This window comes from Lissotriton vulgaris, chromosome 12, assembly GCF_964263255.1.
Source record: "Lissotriton vulgaris chromosome 12, aLisVul1.2, whole genome shotgun sequence".
In the NCBI taxonomy this organism is placed as follows: domain Eukaryota; kingdom Metazoa; phylum Chordata; class Amphibia; order Caudata; family Salamandridae; genus Lissotriton; species Lissotriton vulgaris.
The window spans coordinates 735,978,138-735,996,371 of record NC_141700.1 but is presented as its reverse complement, the minus strand read 5'-3'; the positions used below and the strand labels follow the sequence as shown (position 1 = coordinate 735,996,371).

The 18,234-nt window shown below is 42.3% G+C and overlaps 1 protein-coding gene across 1 annotated transcript in view; it reads right to left on the bottom strand.

Annotated features, from left to right (window-relative positions):
- The window catches only part of LOC147678444 (vomeronasal type-2 receptor 1-like), a 109,086-nt gene extending 91,068 nt beyond the window's left edge, over positions 1-18,018 (bottom strand). The window contains exons 1-2 of the mRNA XM_086945630.1: positions 17,065-18,018; positions 1,810-2,012 (exon numbers count right to left, since the gene is read on the bottom strand). Of these exons, the coding sequence (XP_086801756.1) occupies positions 1,810-2,012; positions 17,065-18,018 (1,157 nt within the window). The remainder of the gene's footprint in view (positions 1-1,809; positions 2,013-17,064) is intronic.
- Between the last annotated feature and the right edge of the window lie 216 nt (positions 18,019-18,234).

The following is an 18,234-nucleotide window of genomic DNA, read 5'->3' as shown; positions in this document are numbered from 1 at the left end:
TCCTCAGCTCTGGACTTCTGTCTTGGGTGGACTTAGACTTTGACCATTTGTGTAAGACCATTCCACTAAATATCTTATAAAACCCAAAATTCAGTGAACTGCAATTCAACATGTTCAGGCTCCAACATAAAGTCTAAAGGGCCAGATGCATCAAGCATTTTTCTCCTCGCAAACGGGCCTATTTGCAGAATCCAATTTTGCGATTCGGTAACCTGTTACCGAATCGCAAAATGGGTTTGCAATTCGCTATTTGGAAGTGTTTAGGGCATTCCTTCCAAATAGCTAATCCCAACAGTATGCATAAATGTTTTGTCACCTTGAATGCGGTCGGGAAGGGGTCCCCAAGGACCCACTGCCTGCTCTTAAAAAATGAAAAGAAAACTTTTCATTTTTCTTTTTGTAAAGCATCTCGTTTTCCTTTAAGGAAAAGGGCTGCTTTACAAAAAAAAAGACTGCTTTATTTAAAAGCAATCACAGACATGGGGGTCTGCTGATCTCAGAAGGCCACCATCCCTGTGATTTTTGCGATACCTAGGTGGTCACAAATTGCGACCTACCTCAATAATATTCATGAGGTAGGTCATTTACGACCCCTTACGAATCGCAGAAAGTGTACTGCACACTTTCATGCATGCCGTTTTGCGAATCCCTAATTGTGAATGGCAAAGATTCGCAATTAGGGAATTGTAAAACATTTTTTTGATGCACCTGGCCCAAAACTTTTTAATAATTGCGATTTTTTAAAACTCCTCCATGACGCTGTTACCTAAATTTCTCAACAACTTTATTAAACTACCCACTTGTTAAAACTGCTAGGTAGCTTTTTGAACATTTTTCCAAAGAACCCCAGAATGTTTTTGAGAAAAAGTACATAGAGGCCCATTAGGATGAAGGGCGGACTTTGTCCGCCCGCCATCCCATCGTAGAAAGGGACCGCCCGCCATAAGGGTGGGGGTCCCATGGGGGAAATTAGGATGCGCCCGCCACAGTGGCGGGTGCATCCTGTATTTTTAACAATGCGGCGGGCGGTGCTGGAAGCACCGCCCACTGCAATGCAAAGAATACATGTTGTGCATTTCAAAGCACAACATCACAGGCACCGCGCGGTGCCTGCCACGTTGTTCTTTGAAATGCAGGGGGCCCCCGCAGGTAGACTCCGCATGCCTTTCCATGGCGGCATGGCCGCCACGGAAAGGCATTTCCCAGCACACATTGTAATACGGCTGGCGGTGTCAAACAGAAACCGTCACCATATTGCAGCCTTTGCGGCGGACGGTCTTTCCGTCCGCCGCGGACCCCCTAGCCATAATAATATGGCGGGAGGTCATTCCTGCAAGTTCAGGCGGGGGCAATCCGCCCACCATCTTAATGGACCCCATAGTGTCTATTTTTAATAACAAACACAACCTGGTTAAACTTCTTATTCAGTTTATTTTAGTCCATCTTTTTTAACCCCTTCCACGCTCATGACGAGCTGGGCTCGTCATGGTGTAGCCTCCTCGTACACTGATGACGAGCCCAGCTCGTCATAAAACAAGTAAAATATCAATTCCCAGCACAGGAGGGGAATTGCCTTAGCAGCCATGGAGTTAAAGCATCACAAAATGATCGATGACTGCCTCATTATGAGACCGCATAATATTTTGTGAGGGATTGGATGAACCAGAAGCACTCAAGTTTAGCTTTAAAACTTTTGACCCTTTGTTAGGTTAGAACATTTAGACAAAACTTATAGTTTGCAGATGGAAAATTCTCTCATATGAACGCACGGCGGGATTCTTATTTAAAAATTTTAGGAGACTTTTTTACCCTTGACAAAGGATGGCCTTAGGCACATCAACAAACGAAGTATCTGGAAACTGCCCGCTCAGATGCACAGCGACTGCTCCTCCAAGCATGACATCTGCCTCCCTGGTGTAGCCGACCTCCTCCTGTTGTCGCAGCATGCACGGTCGAGTGTTGCAGGAGCAAAAGAGAAACGCAGTCGCTATGAGGAAGACCACCAGCATTATCTGAGCACGAGAAGAGAAAAAGCAATCAGAGCCTCAGAAAGCTGGTGGCCAAGTAGTGGGGGGTCGTCACATGTACATGAAGGCTAATCAAAAACAGATTACCAGGTAGACTTTTACATTAAAATTGACGTAGGTCCGTGCTATTAATGGATTCACTGAGGACCAGATACTAAGCAGTTAAAACAGAATCAGGGAAAACTCAGTAAGTCAGATATAGGTGAGGACGGCGATGCTGATGGCAAAGCTGACTGAAACTGAACAAGCACAGAGATCTGCCCACCTCTAGATGAGGGGTGGCTGGGACTGGGAGATGACCGGAGATCTTATCAGCATATCTTCCATAGATACATCTTTACCAACAAACTATACATAAGACCATATATCACTGATTCTCAAAGAGCCTCCTCACTCTGAGCGGATGCTTTGCAGTCATAGCAGGATCTCTGCACTTGTGGAGGAATCACCTCACTGCAGTTTCCCATGACGGAGATCCCACCCCAACTGCGGAGCCTCCGCCTCGAGTGTGGTGATCTTACCACAACTGTGGAGCCTTTGCGCTGAGTGCGGTGGTCCCACCACCACTGCGGAGCCTCTGCCACAAGTGCAGTGATCCCACCACCACTGCGGACCCTCACGCCATGAGAACGATGATCCCACCACCACTGCGAAGCCTCTGCCATGAGTGTAGTGATCCTAACACCACGGTGGAGTCTCCTCCAAGAGTGCGGTGATCTTAACACAAATGGGGAGCCTCCGCCGCGAGTGCAGTGATCCTACCACAACTGCGGAGGTGCCCCTTCCTGCACAAAAACAATCTCCCCACAACGAAGGCATCCTTGCACCATGGTGGATGCCTGCACTGGCGCATGGCAGCAGTTTGTGCGCCAGCGCAGGGGGAAGCACAGAGATGCATCATATTGTAAATATGTTGCATCCCTGTGATTCCAAATTAAGGCAGCACAGCAAAATGACTTGCCACACCGCGCTGCGTTAGTTTCTTGTAGATCTGCCCCCCAGTTTTGATCATTTTTAGCTGATTCACAGTCAACTTTATTCCACATAGCCCCCAAATATTTCAATTGATTATGCTTTCTATTTATTTATTTATTTGAGGTTTAATATAGCTCAAACATGACCCGTTAGGGTATCAGAGCGCTTTACAATGATAAACACGTTACGTACGGATTAGGCATAGGCAAAATACAAGGATGGGGTAAGGGAATTGATTACATAGGACAAGGCCAGAGTTATATACAATGATCAGTTTAGTACCAAAAACGGCGTAAAGGAATTGACTACAATAGGAAAAAGGCTAGAGTTATATACAATAATCAGTACAGTACCCAAATCGCGACATGTCAACGATAGAAGGTGAAAACCAGCAATTGTAATCAAGAGAACCAAAAGATATCAAATGGCTGAGAGGGCTGGCAGAACATTCGAAGGAGTAGGAATTGGTACACAGTGAGGGCCAAGCATTACAGGGGATTATGTACAGAAACCAAAACCGTGAAAGAGGCGGAGTGCGCAACAACAGAGAGCTTTGGCTTCCTTTTTGAAGAATGACAGAGATGGTATTTTCCTGATAGAGGAAGGTAGCGAGTTCCAGATCCTTGGTGCAGCCACAGAGAACGCTCGGTTGTAAGTTTTCTCCTTGCCGAAGAAGGGTGGCTGGAGAACACGGTCTCTGGTGGACCTGGAGTTTCTGGAACTCCCAGATACCACAATTTTCTGGGCAAGATATGCCGGGGAGTTTGTGTATAATGCTTTGTGTGTGATGCAGGCCAGCTTAAGCTGGATTCTGCCTTCAAGAGGAAGCCAGTTCAAGGCCTTCAGATGTGTTGAAATGTGGTCACATTTTTTTGTGCCAGATAAGAGTCTGGCTGCTGCGTTGAGGCAAGCCTTCAGGGGGCTGTGGAAGTCTTTGGTAGGCCAGATAGGGTAGAGCAGCCGTATTAAATTCTGGAAATAACTAATGCCTGAACAGCGGATTTGAGGTCGGCAGTTTCAAGGAAGGGTTTCAGCGTTCTCAAGCATATTCAGGTTGCCCTCCAAGATTACCCCGAGAGATTTGGCAGAGTCCACTACGGACGGTGTGCAGTTGAGTGCTGTGATTGAGTTAATCCATTTCAGGATGTCGCTGGATTATTTTGAGGGGGAGATGAGAAGGCATTCAGTTTGAGCTGGTTGTTGGCAAGCCATTGAACAGTCAATTTCAGGGCATCATCCAGACAGGTAATCTCCTCAAGAGAAGAGATTTTGATGTATATCTGAGTATCATCAGCGTACATTTGGAAGGATATGTTAGCCATGCGAAGGATTTCAGCTAATGGTTCAAGGTAGAGATTGAAAAGGGTATGGGACAGAGTAGAGCCTTGTGGGACACCAATGGAAATTGGGTAAAGAGCAGAGAGGTTGCTGTTGACCAAGAATCTCTGTGTCAGGTTCTGGAGGAAGGAACCAAACCATTTGATGATGGTACCTCCTAGACCCATCCTATGTTTGAGGTGTTCAAGAAGTTTCTCATTGTTGACTGTGTCCAAGGCCGGGGAAAGATCCAGAAGGATCAAGAGAAAGGTTTTGCCTTGGTCAAGTGCTAGGAGGGCATCATCAACGATGTGAAGAATGGTAGTTTCAGTGCTGTGCCCTGGCCTGAACCCAGATTGGAAATCCTCAAGCAAATTGAAATTAGCGATGTGCTGGCTCAGTTGTAGTTGCACACATTTATCCAGTACTTTTGCAAGAAGCGGTATATTTGAAATTGGTCTGAAGCTGTCTGGAATTTCCAGATACAGAGTGGGCTTTTTAGGATGGGGATGACTTGCCCAGTTTCCAGAGTCAGGTATGGACCCTTGAAGAAGGGAAGCCTTGATAATTGTGGTCAAGATGGGAATGATGAGTAGGGAGGTCGCTGCCAAGCAGTAGGTGGGGAGGGGGTTGAAGTGGGTGTTTCGGTTTTAAGGAGGATAGAATTTTCGAGATGGAATGGTCATCATAAAGTTCGAAGTTGGACCAGTGATCCTTGTTTTTGGGTGTTGCTAGGAGGGGACGAGAGGAGAGATGGGGCTCAGTAGCTGGAGGAGGGGGATTGAGGTAGCATTAAGTTTGATTCCTAACGAGTTTATGTTTGCTGTGAGGAAGGAGGAGAACTCATTGCAGGTAATTATGGATTTAGTAGTTTCTTTTGATGATTTCACTACCTTGTTAAATTGGAGTTTGACTAATTTGAAATGTTTGCAGGGTCTGCTTTTGGCATTTTCCAATTCTGACCTGAAGAACCCTTTTTTAGACTGGAGGATATTCTTGTTGTTGGTATTTCTGGCCTGGTGTAGAAGTTTAAGCTGGGAGGCTGAGGGATGCTGTCTCCAGTTTCTTTCTTTTTGAGTCGAGGAGCTCTCCTTTCACTATTGAGGGGTCAGCTGAACCAGGTTTGTTTTTGTCTTTGAATAGGGACCTATTGAGCTTTAGCGGTGCTATATCATCCAAAATGTTGGTCATAGTTGAGTTGTAGTGCTCTGTGAGGTCATTGACCGTAGATAGATTTTGGGAGGGGGGGTGTAGGTCGTTTTTGCAGCAAGTGGTCAGCTACATGAGGTCAAGGTTCTGAGTGTCTCTGAGCCAGCGTCTAGGTTTCACTGGTTGCCCAAGTCTTTTCATGCTGTAGTGAGGTATTATGAAGGGTAACTTGTCATAATATTGAATTAAAAATATCGAGTAGAAAAAATATCGAGTTTTTAATATGGAGTGGACAGGATATCGACCTGCAAAAATATAGTTGTGAAGAATATCGACATGCAGGTAAGAAATATTGTTTTTCATAATATCGAAGTTAGTAATATCGTTTGTAAAAATATTGTTGCTAATAATATCGATTTTTTTGTGTTTTGTAAGTTAGTGTATGTGTTAATAGCATGTATTATTTTTGTAATGTATGTTTGAATGTTTCAAAGTAATGAATTTCATGTTAATTAAGTTTTTGCTTAATTTAATTCCGTAGCGAGTTGTGGGTTTATAGGGGACTAGGGTCTGAAGTAATTTAATTATAAAATATTTTTTGAGAATTATTTAGAATTAATTAATTATATTTTTGAGTAATTCAATTTTGCAGCAGGTTGTGGGTTTATAGGGGAATAGGGTGGGAAGTAATTTAATTAAAATTAATGAATTAATTATTTTATTAATTAATAATTTAGGATGTAATAATTGATATTGTTAAATATGGAAATTAATGTATTATTGATTAATTATAAATTGATTATTAACATTAATAATTAATTGGAAATTATGTTAATTGTGTTAAATTATTGTTATTATTTTATTAATTCATTCGATATTAATCATTAATAATTGATTTGTAAATATGTTAATTGTGTACTTTTTTTAGTAGTGGATTGCGGGTTAATAAGGTAGTAGAATGGGAAAACTTACTTTTAATGTAATTTTCATAATTTTTTATATAGTATTTATTAATAGTAATTTTTGTTATTAATAATTTTATTGTTAATTGTTGTTAGCTAATTCATTAATTGTTAATGAATTATATTAATGTAATAATATTTTACAATATTGTTGGTGACATTTATGAGGGGAAATGGTGGGAGGTAGATTAATTTTGGAAAATAATTAATGTTAATTATATTGCAGGAGTGGGTATACTAAATTATTCCCCTACGCTATCCAACACTTTCCCCACTGTTACACTAGTTGGAGTGGGAATAGTACATTTTTCCCACCTGCTATCCAACACTTTCACTACTGTTGCACTCACTGGAGTGGGGATAGTAATTTTTACCCTCCTGCTATCCAACACTTTCCCTACTGTTGCACTCACTGGAGTGGGAATAGTAATTTTTACCCACCCGTTATCCAACACTTTTCCTACTGTTGCACTTGCTGGAGTGGGAATAGTAATTTTTACCCACCCGCTATCCAACACTTTCCCTACTGTTGCACTCGCTGGAAGGGGAATAGTAATTTTTACCCACCCACTATCCAACATTTTCCCTACTGTTCCACTCGCTGGAGTGGGAATAGTAATTTTTATTGACCCGCTATCCAACACTTTCCCTACTGTACCACTCACTGGAGTGGGAATTGTAAGTGTATCCCCTACACTATGCAAAGTTTTCAGTATTGTTATATTTAATGTAGTTAAAAATATTATTTAAATAAATATATATTTATTTTAATGTTTTAACTTATTATATATTATGTAATGTTATATTTACTGTTATACTCACTGGAGTGGGAATAGTAATTTTTACCCACCCGCTATTCACAACTTTCCCTACTGTTCCACTCGCTGAAGTGGAAATAGTAATTTTTACCCTCCCGCTATCCAAAACTTTCCCTACTGTTCCATTCGTAGGAGTGGTAATAGTAATTTTTACCCTCTCGTTATCCAACACTTTCCCTACTGTTACACTAGTTGGAGTGGGAATAGTAAATTTTTCCCAAACGCTATCCAACACTCGCACTACTGTTGCACTCACTGGAGTGGGGATAGTAATTTTTACCCTGCCGCTATCCAACACTTTCCCTACTGTTGCACTCACTGGAGTGGGAATAGTAATTTTCACCCACCCGTTAGCCAATACTTTCCCTACTGTTGCACTCTCTGGAGTGGGAATAGTAATTTTTACCCACCCGCTATCCAAAACTTTCCATACTGTTCCACTCGCTGGAGTGGAAATAGTAATTTTTACCCTCCCGCTATCCAAAACTTTCCCTACTGTTCCACTCGTAGGAGTGGGGATAGTAATGTTTACCCTCTCGCTATCTAACACTTTCCCTACTGTTGCACTCACTGGAGTTGGAATAGTAATTTTTATACACCAGCTATCCAACACTTTCCCTACTGTACCACTCACTGGAGTGGGAATAGTACGTTTATCCCCTACGCTATGCAACGTTTTCAGTATTTTTATATTTAATGTAGTGTAACCTACTATTAAAAAAAATATTTATTTAATGTTTTAACTTATTATGAATTATTTATTTTTATATTTATATTATAGGTTTATTTAGTACAGTAGTGATCGAATCGTGTGAACAAGCCCTTTCGGGGGCGAAACACGTCACAACAGGTTTATGAATGTAATAAACCTATGGATGATGGCATAAGATGTAGCCCTGGTGTTTATTGTGAGGCCTGAGTGTTCAATTGGAACGCTGTTCATAAAGTATACATATATATATATATATATATATATATATATATATATATATATATATATATACATATATATATATATATATATATATATATATATATATATATATATATATGTAATTATATTTTGAGTTATGTTTTTCACATTTTATAATTAAAAATAATTATTATTTTTCAATATTATTAAGTTAATATATATTAAAAAAATGCATGTTTTTTTACATTACATTTATTATTTATTAATGTTAACCTTTTTAAGTTATTTTTAAGTATGTTTAACTTAATATATTAATTATTTAATTAATTTTATATTACTTTTAAGACATGTAAAAAAGTTCACATTTTAGCAAACTATATTATTAACAATATTTAGGATTCGATATTTTTGTACTTACCTGTTTGTGGATATGAAGTCGATAGTCTGTCACTCAATATTTTTACCTTGATATTGTGGCAGCTCGATATTCTTCTTCTCGATATTCTGTCAGTGATCCATTATGAAGGTGATGGGTGATGATCTGGCCAGTTGCAAGGCTCTATAGAATTCAGCCTGACTGCCAATGCTTTAGCAATTATCCAGTCCAAGGTGGCACCTTTTAAGACGGTGGGCAGGGTACATGCCTGGGTAAGTGATTTGTCAGCGAGAAAGACTTTGACAGCGTTGACCTGGGAGTCATTGTAGTCGTACCAGCGCAGATTAAAGTCACTAAGGAAAATGCCTTGGAGTGGGGGGAGACCTTAGCAGTAATGATTTCCATGATGAATGTGTCGTTCTTGACTTGGGGTGATAGAAGGTGTGCAAATAATCCTATGGATTTAAGGAAACAAATGTACTAACATGATAAGGCTTTATTGCACCACAGTTGTGGTGCATCCATGCTGCACAAAATGCTAGTAGATATTTACAAAGCCACTCAAGGAGTGATTTATGCTGCCTTGATGGTTTTGAGAAAAAATGTAATGCAACACAGCGGCTTGCACTGAATTGCATTACATTTTATTCTGAGGGGCGGTCCATGGGCGTTCCCATGCATCTACCCATCAATTTCACACAATTCCAGATCTATAAAGGTTTGTAAACCTGGGATTGTGTGAAATCGCTATGAGACAATTGGTGAGAGAACTAAGAAGAGAAGAAGACTTTGAGAGAGGGAGAAAGTGAGAGAGATGATACAGTGAGATCAAAAGAGAAGACATGTTTTGTGATCTGTGGTTCATAACCTTGAATCTCAACTAGACCAAGTCATAGTTTCAACTTTTTGAGGTTGGTAAATTTGTACAGTAATGTCTTTGAGACTGTAGAAATACAAAACAAAGAAACACTTTATTATAAAATGTGCCTTGAGGTGAGGAGGGCTCAGCAGAAAAAATGAGAGTGAAATAGGTTTACAGTGTTTGAGAGTAACAGCTAAAATATAAGACCACAAATCTGAGAAACCTTAATAAATAGTCAGGAAAGAAATAATGTTTAAAGAGCACAAATGTGGGCATGTGAGAAAGAAAACAGGATTAGTGCTATGGAAAATGTATTAATTTGCACTTAGGAAACAAACACTCTGGCGTATGAAAGAATACAAGATCAAAGGTGAAAAAAAAAACAAAGAGAAAGTATAAAAGGAGCCTGAGAAACCCAGGGAATCACATAAAGGGTGAAAGAGACCCACAAGAGAAAATGAGGTACCCTTGAGAATGAGGGAGAAAGGCAGACAAGCCACAAGAAAGAGCATATGAATTTTGAGTTTTGTAAGGATCACCAAAAGACAATAGGTTTTATTTCTGTTGAACATCATCAAAATATGTTGTGCACAGAAAATGAAAGAAGCCAGAGATGGTAGATTGTGTTGTGTGGACCGATGTCAGGGGATATATAAAGAGAGGATGAGCAAAGAGAGAAAGGTAATGTTAGACAACCTAGGAGAGAGTGAAAGAAATCGCTTCAAATAGATCGGGAGATGGGGCATATATGGATGAAGTAGAGCCTTAGGGAGCAATAGTAAGGGCCCCAGGGAGGCATAAAAGGTGAAAGAAACAAGCCAAGAGAGAGGTGATAAAAAATGTTGAAAAAGAAAAAGAAAGAGCTCCTTAAATGTAGGGTAAAAGGATCCCAAATATGGGTGGAAGCAACTGGGAACCCACAAAGAGAGTGAAGAAATAAAAGAGAGAACCATTGAAAGACAAAGGGAAAAGGGAGAAGGCTTCGGAAAAGTATTAAGACTTTGCAAAAGAGAGAGAAATAATGCGTAAGGAGAAATCCACTAAAGCAATGGGTAAAGGAGACACACAGGTAGACAATTAGATAAAAGAAACACCGAAGGCAGAGGACAACAGTATTCGCTTTACGTGAGTTGATTGTCAGCATTCAGTGCATGTGTGATGTGCTGGATTCGAGCATAGAGTTTGAAACTCTCTAGTTAAGTGTAAATAGCTCACACTGGTCTGATCAGCCACTGCCGTATCCCCTGACAGTGCTTCCTTCTCAGACTACTCAGCGGGATCGAGGTTCATTCATTAAGTCTCATGGACCACTTCTGCATTTTCCATAATTAAAATCCAACTCTGTGTCAGGGATTAAACTTCCCAAGCTGATGACTCTTAATACATTGATTATTTGACTTTTAAGACTCACATTTACCATCAAACTAATCAACCTGAATGTACTTTTCTTCAATCTTGGTGCAGTTAAAATATCTTTGTTTATAAAATATTTAAGTATTTGGTGGTATATCCTATTCTGCTTGAAATAATTAGGTCTTGTTTTTTTCCCTCAAAAGTTGTAATCTGTTTTATTCTCCTTGTAAATAGTGCTTCTTATTGACGTACAGCACTGTGAATTTTATTTGTGTTGATGGAATATTTTATTAATAATGTTAAAAAGTAAATATTTTGCTGCCCCATTGATCTTTTATGGTTCATATCTTATTATTTGTTTATCCAGGAACAAATACTCTTACCTAAATCCAAAGGCCGACGAGGTAGAACAGTGGGAGAACAGAAGAAGGAGATAGAAGGCAAGGAAGAGAGGACACCAGGGGGACTAGGAAAGGGGGAGGGGAGGGATACATTGTCAGGGGTTGTCACCCAGGGAGAATAGCCTCTCTCACCAGAATTAGTTCTTTGGCAACCTATTCAGTCTCAGCAGGCTGGGTCTTTTAGTGCTTCATACCCACTGTGGTCAGTTTTTGTCTTGCTAATCAGGCGTGCCCCCTCGTCCTGTTAGCTGGCGTACTCATAAATAAAGAGGACTAGTAAACTCCCATAAGTCCTTGCAAGAGATTGGATGCATTGGCCCCTCATTTTGTCAAAATGTAGCAACTTGTTCTGCAGGGAAGCATTAAGATTTTCCATCCCTGTGAGGTCCCACAGTTTATGCAGCCAGTCAAAGTGAGACAACCACGTATCAGTGCCTCCTTTGGTTTTGATGACGTTTAGCCAAACACAAAGCCAAAATCCATTATTATTGCTGTCCCTTTGTTAGAGTGTAGATGGTGTGATGAGGTATTGGGGAGGCTCAGAAGAACGTAGCTAGAATGACAGGGTATATCGGCTGCAAACATTTCATTGATATCTTTCAGCATGTCAAAAGATAAAGAGGGAGCTACCCTTTTGACATGAAAAGAATTGGGTCAACATTCTTATGAAAACAAAAAACTCCTTCTCCTGAGTTTGGCAAATGATTAGTGATGCTAGATTCCCTTGGGGGACGTTTGCATCAGTGGGAGGGATTTAAGTATTGCGTAGGTTACCAAATTTACAACTTAATATGTATCAGACCAAAAGATAGCATGAAAATATTGCATACACAAAAATTAAAAGTTTCATTCATTTATTCAAATAATTTAAAAATAATAACACGTTATTTCATAAAAACAATCTTGTGCACATTCATTTTTGCTGTTAGTCAGCTATATTAAAAAAACTCAATTTTTTTTAAAAAAATGCTGTTAAGCATTGTTACACAAGTCTACATGTACATCATATTTATTTAGACATAAGGAACAAACTGTCGGCACGGCGTTTCGGTGCCTCAAATAATCTTGCACCTTCTTCAGGACTTGTTCATTTAAATCATATCCAGGTTTGTATTTCCTTACTGGCACAACCTTTTCGGTCTTTTGAGCAGGTTCTCTTCCGCTCTTGTGTTCTCCTAAGGAAGTTTTTGTTTGCATTCCTCTTTCTTATTCTTATGTATCAGTTTCGTTGGTACTCCAGCCGGGTTGATTAAAAATGGACCAACTTCAATCCGGTCCTATTTTCTTGGTGTCTTAAAGGGTTGGAAGGACGCCTCTGGGAGCTACCCGTCGCTGTTCTTGTCACCACTTTGTCTTCTTGGTGACAAGACCTGCTTTAAACTTGATTTCCTCCTTCTTTTTTCTTTAGTGTGAAATCAAGGGTCACTTTGTTGGGCTTTCATAAATTAGCTGCCAACTTTATTTTTGTTAGCTGAGCTGCGTGGCTTCCTCCTCCTTCCCGGGCTGTTTGCTATCTTTTGGTCTGATACATATTAAGTTGTAAATTTGGTAACCTACGCAATACTTAAATCCCTCCCACTGATGCAAACGGCCCCCAGGGGAATCTAGTATCTTTCAGCATGGCCTACCAGTAGCGTTTGAGTTTGGGACAGAGCCAGAGGAGATGGGTTTGTGTGTATGGGTGGCCGAAGTTGCGTTAACAGTCATTAGGACTGTTGAGTTTCCATTTCACCTTTTGGGTGGGGTCTAGTACCAATATTGTGTCACCTTAAGCATTGCTTCTTTTCCCGAGGCACATAATGAGGAGGTGTACACTTTGTGGAGGATGTCAGTCCATTTTTTTAGGATGATGTGAAAGTCTAGCTCAGCTTCCGAGCTGCGGGCCTAGAATAGTTGCACAATTCCCATGTTTTAAATTGTGTACCCAGACCCACCTTATCCAGTATTTTAAACAGAAGAAGGCCAGTGTACTTGATCAAATGCATTAGTTCTGTCAATTGACAAGAGAAGTGCTGAGACTCACTCTACAGTGATCGTGTGTCTGTCTGTCAGTCTCTCAGACACCCTGGAAGAGAAAGCTGCACAGTGTGAAATGTTATGTTTGTGACTGGTCGTCTTTGTCTTTCTCGATCTAGAGAAATTTGGGTAAGACACCTTGGATTGTTTCTGCAGGACAGTAGGTTGGAGAAAGAGGTAGGTCTTAGTTTTGGACTGATGATCAATAAGTCAGGAGTTGGGAAAACTAGTAAGTCTTGAACAGTGGCATCACATGTTCGTAGGTTGGGTGTTGGCAGGAGATCCTTGAGTTGTTCTCTGAACAGTAGCAGGTTGGATTGGTTGTGATGCTCTACAGGAAGTTTGTTTCAAGGGCTGTTGTCAAACATTAAATCGATCAGCCCTCCGCGGAGTATTTTAAAGTGAGTTATTGGGAAGATGTGTGGGGTTGGAACACAGCTTATTTTTTGGGGTGATTTTGTCCTTGATCGATAATGGTTCTTATCAGTAAATGGCTTTGTGAGGTAGTGGCGTGTAAGTTGAAAAAGCAGCAGGAGCTAGTTGTTAGCATCCAGGAAATACAGCAATGGACTGTTTGAATACATCTGTCCAAGAATGGTAACAGACAGTTGCATGTGTTAAAAACCTTAGCCCTGCCTGGTCTTTACAATTAATTATCAGAGTGTGGACACCAATGGATTAGCAAAATTAAAAGGCAGCAGGGAGAGATTCCAAGACCAGGTTTACTAATGTCACAGCTGATGGAAAATGTTGATGAACATACTCTAACCACAAAAAAGTGTACATCCCATTTAAACCAATCTGCTGACCTAATTGATGCACCTCATGCATTACACTCTTTTTTACCTTTTCCTATGTTGGAATATGCCTAGGGGGCTTTGGGAGTTGTGTCAATGTGCCTGTCTCTGTATATGAGGTATTGGCCTGCTGGGGGCTTGCCTTTGTATGCATAAGATTCCATAACAACATAGCTATGTCACTGTACAGAATACAACAAGAATGCTGTATGAGTGATAAGAGAAGTGAAGGGGTTTGAACAAGGTGATTATTCATGGCCTAAAACAAAAAGTGCTTGTGGTGAGTCAGAGGTAAGGATATGTCTCCCACTTCAGCAAAATCCTCTCCACCATCAGTGGCCTTTTTGTATGTGTGTGAGTGTGTTTGTCTGTGTGTATGTAGATGGAGAGAGCAAGAGAGAGGGAGAGAGAGATTCAAACAATTTAATAAAACAACACTGATTTGCTACAAAAGGTAGTTGGACGATTTAATGTGTGTGGAAAGGTGCAGTGTCTGTTTTTCTGTGTTGTCACCCAATACATTGAGCAGCTGTGGTGGTGGCCACTACGGGAGCCAGGACAAATAGCACTGGGGAACAAGCACCGTCTGGCCTCTCTAGAGACACCAGGGAAGACTCTGGAGTAACCAAACACACATTTTAGAGACGAGAAGTGCACCATATCTTAGTAGATAGGGCACATTTCTGCTCTCTCTCTTTCACGCAAAGCAGCACGGCAAGTTGTCTTTCTACACTGGTTTGCGTGAAAGTTTCGCGAATCTGGCACTAAATGTGACTGCAAGAAGGCAGTCGTCATTAATATTACGGTGATAAAACAGGTAAGAAGAGCCTCTTCAACAACCTCTGGCAAAAAAAGAGTTTTAAGTGATCAAGGAAATCTGGTTATCCAAAGTTACTGTAAACTCTGTTTGGACAACTAAATTCCTCACAATGGCAAGAGGAGTCCTGCAGGTACCCTCAGAGCTGGACCATAATTTACTGTTCCAAGTGTCCATACCCATGTTTGCCTGCACCAGGAAGAACTCCTACTGCTCCACAGGTATCGCTCGAGATCTCTACACACGTGGATCTTACTCTAGTACAGCCCCTGTATCATGTTTCACATTCCTACAGTGCATGAGAAGAACTGGCGAAACTCTGTACACAATGTAGAGTAACTTTAATGTAACATAACATTGCATAAAATAAAATAACACACATGTTTGCAGAGCATACCTTTACAATCGACAGCAGCTACAAAAACAGTACATCATGAAAGTGCAAGTCGAGAGCCATATGCAGTGACTGCACAAGCGCCCCTTGTAAAAAGGAGAGATACAGCAAGGTATCATCAGCAAATAAGAAGATGGGAGTTTTGACATTTGCAAGTGTAGGGGCATCAGTGTGCACCTGAGATAGGATGTGCACAATTTCATTTAGGTACAGCGAGAACAGCATTGGGGCCATGACGCAGCCCTGACGAACACATTTGGAGACCCAAACCCTCTCCGTCAGCTGGCCCTGTGCTCCCCAACGGATTCTGGCAAAGTTGTCTTTATGCAAGTGTGTGACAAGAGACAGGAGTAGGAGGCATGCCCATGTGTTTAAGGGCTTGCGACTGCCTCACACTGCTCCAGCGGCACTGATCAAGCACTGTATGATAGGCAGCATCGGCCTGGTACAGCCCCCGGCCTCACACTGCTCTAGAGCTCCAGTAGCACTGCTAAAGCTTTGTTTAAAATGCCTCTGTCATGCACTGCTCCCCCACCCCCAGCCTCACACTGCCCCAGAGCTCCAGGGGCACTGCTAAAGCTTTGTTTAAAGGGCCTCTGCCATGCATTGCTCCCCCACCCCCAGCCTCACACTGCTCTAGACCTCCAGGGGCACTGCTAAAGCTTGGTATGAAGGGCCTTGGTCATGCACTGCCCCTACAGCCTCACACTGCCCCAGAGCTCCAGGGGCACTGCTAAAGCTATGTATACATGTGAGTCTCTGCCAGGTAGAGCATCCACAGCCTCACACTGCTCCAGAGGTGCTGCTAAAGCTATGTATACATGTGAGTCTCTGCCACTGCTCCAGAGGTGCTGCTAAAGCTATGTATTTAAATGTGAGTCTCCGCCAGGTAGAGCATCCACAGCCTCACACTGCTCCAGAGGTGCTGCTAAAGCTCTGTATACATGTGAGTCTCTGCCACGTAGAGCATCCACAGCCTCACACTGCTCCAGAGGTGCTGCTAAAGCTCTGTATACATGTGAGTCTCTGCCAGGTAAAGCATCCACAGCCTCACACTGCTCCAGAGGTGCTGCTAAAGCTCTGTATATATGTGAGTCTCTGCCAGGTAGAGCATCCACAGCCTCACACTGCTCCAGAGGTGCTGCTAAAGCTATGTATACATGTGAGTCTCTGCCACTGCTCCAGAGGTGCTGCTAAAGCTATGTATTTACATGTGAGTCTCCGCCAGGTAGAGCATCCACAGCCTCACGCTGCTCCAGAGGTGCTGCTAAAGCTCTGTATACATGTGAGTCTCTGCCAGGTAGAGCATCCACAGCCTCACACTGCTCCAGAGGTGCTGCTAAAGCTATGTATACATGTGAGTCTCCGCCAGGTAGAGCATCCACAGCCTCACACTGCTCCAGAGGTGCTGCTAAAGCTATTTATACATGTGAGTCTCCGCCAGGTAGAGCATCCACAGCCTCACACTGCTCCAGAGGTGCTGCTAAAGCTCTGTATAGATGTGAGTCTCTGCCAGGTAGAGCATCCACAGCCTCACACTGCTCCAGAGGTGCTGCTAAAGCTCTGTATACATGTGAGTCTCTGCCAGGTAGAGCATCCACAGCCTCACACTGCTCCAGAGGTGCTGCTAAAGCTCTGTATAGATGTGAGCCTCTACCAAGCACACTCCTCCCAACTCATCCTGCTCCAGAGATCCAGGTCACAGCTATACCATTCTGCAAGTGGATCCCACAGTAGGACCCATTTCATTCCTCTTGATTCACGGTGCTCAGCGCATACGTACACTGCTCAAGCCCTCTACCCGTGTGACTATCAGCCTGTCAAAGCTCATTCAAAACCCCACTGTTCAGCCCAGTGGGGATAATGGAGTGCACCTGCGTTTCTCACCTCCACAGGTGCATACATAGTGCCAACCGAGCATCGTTCATCCTCAACAGGTGTATACACAGTGCCAACCGAGCATTGATCATCCTCAACAGGTGCATACACAGTGCCAACTGAGCATCGTTCATCCTCAACAGGTGCATACACAGTGCCAACCGAGCATTGATCATCCTCAACAGGTGAATACACAGTGCCAACTGAGCATCGTTCATCCTCTACAGGTGCATACACAGTGCCAACCGAGCATTGATCATCCTCAACAGGTGCATACACAGTGCCAACCGAGCATTGATCATCCTCAACAGGTGCATACACAGTGCCAACCGAGCATTGATCATCCTCAACAGGTGCATACACAGTACCAACTGAGCATCTTTCATCCTCAACAGGTGCATACACAGTACCAACTGAGCATCTTTCATCCTCAACGGGTACATACACAGTGCCAACCGAGCATTGATCATCCTCAACAGGTGCATACACAGTGCCAACTGAGCATTGATCATCCTCAACAGGTGCATACATAGTGCCAACTGAGCATCGTTCATCCTCTACAGGCGCATACACAGTGCCAACCGAGCATTGATCATCCTCAACAGGTGCATACACAGTGCCAACCGAGCATTGATCATCCTCAACAGGTGCATACACAGTACCAACTGAGCATCTTTCATCCTCAACAGGTGCATACACAGTACCAACTGAGCATCTTTCATCCTCAACGGGTACATACACAGTGCCAACCGAGCATTGATCATCCTCAACAGGTGCATACACAGTGCCAACCGAGCATTGATCATCCTCAACAGGTGCATACACAGTGCCAACCGAGCATTGATCATCCTCAACAGGTGCATACACAGTGCCAACTGAGCATCTTTCATCCTCTACAGGTGCATACACAGTGCCAACCGAGCATTGATCATCCTCAACAGGTACACAGTGCCAACTGAGCATCTTTCATCCTCTACAGGTGCATACACAGTGCCAACCGAGCATTGATCATCCTCAACAGGTGCATACACAGTGCCAACTGAGCATTGATTATCCTCAACAGGTGCATACACAGTGCCAGCTGAGCATCGTTCATCCTCTACAGCTGCATACACAGTGCCAACTGAGCATCGTTCAACCTCTACAGGTGCATACACAGTGCCAACCGAGCATTTTTCA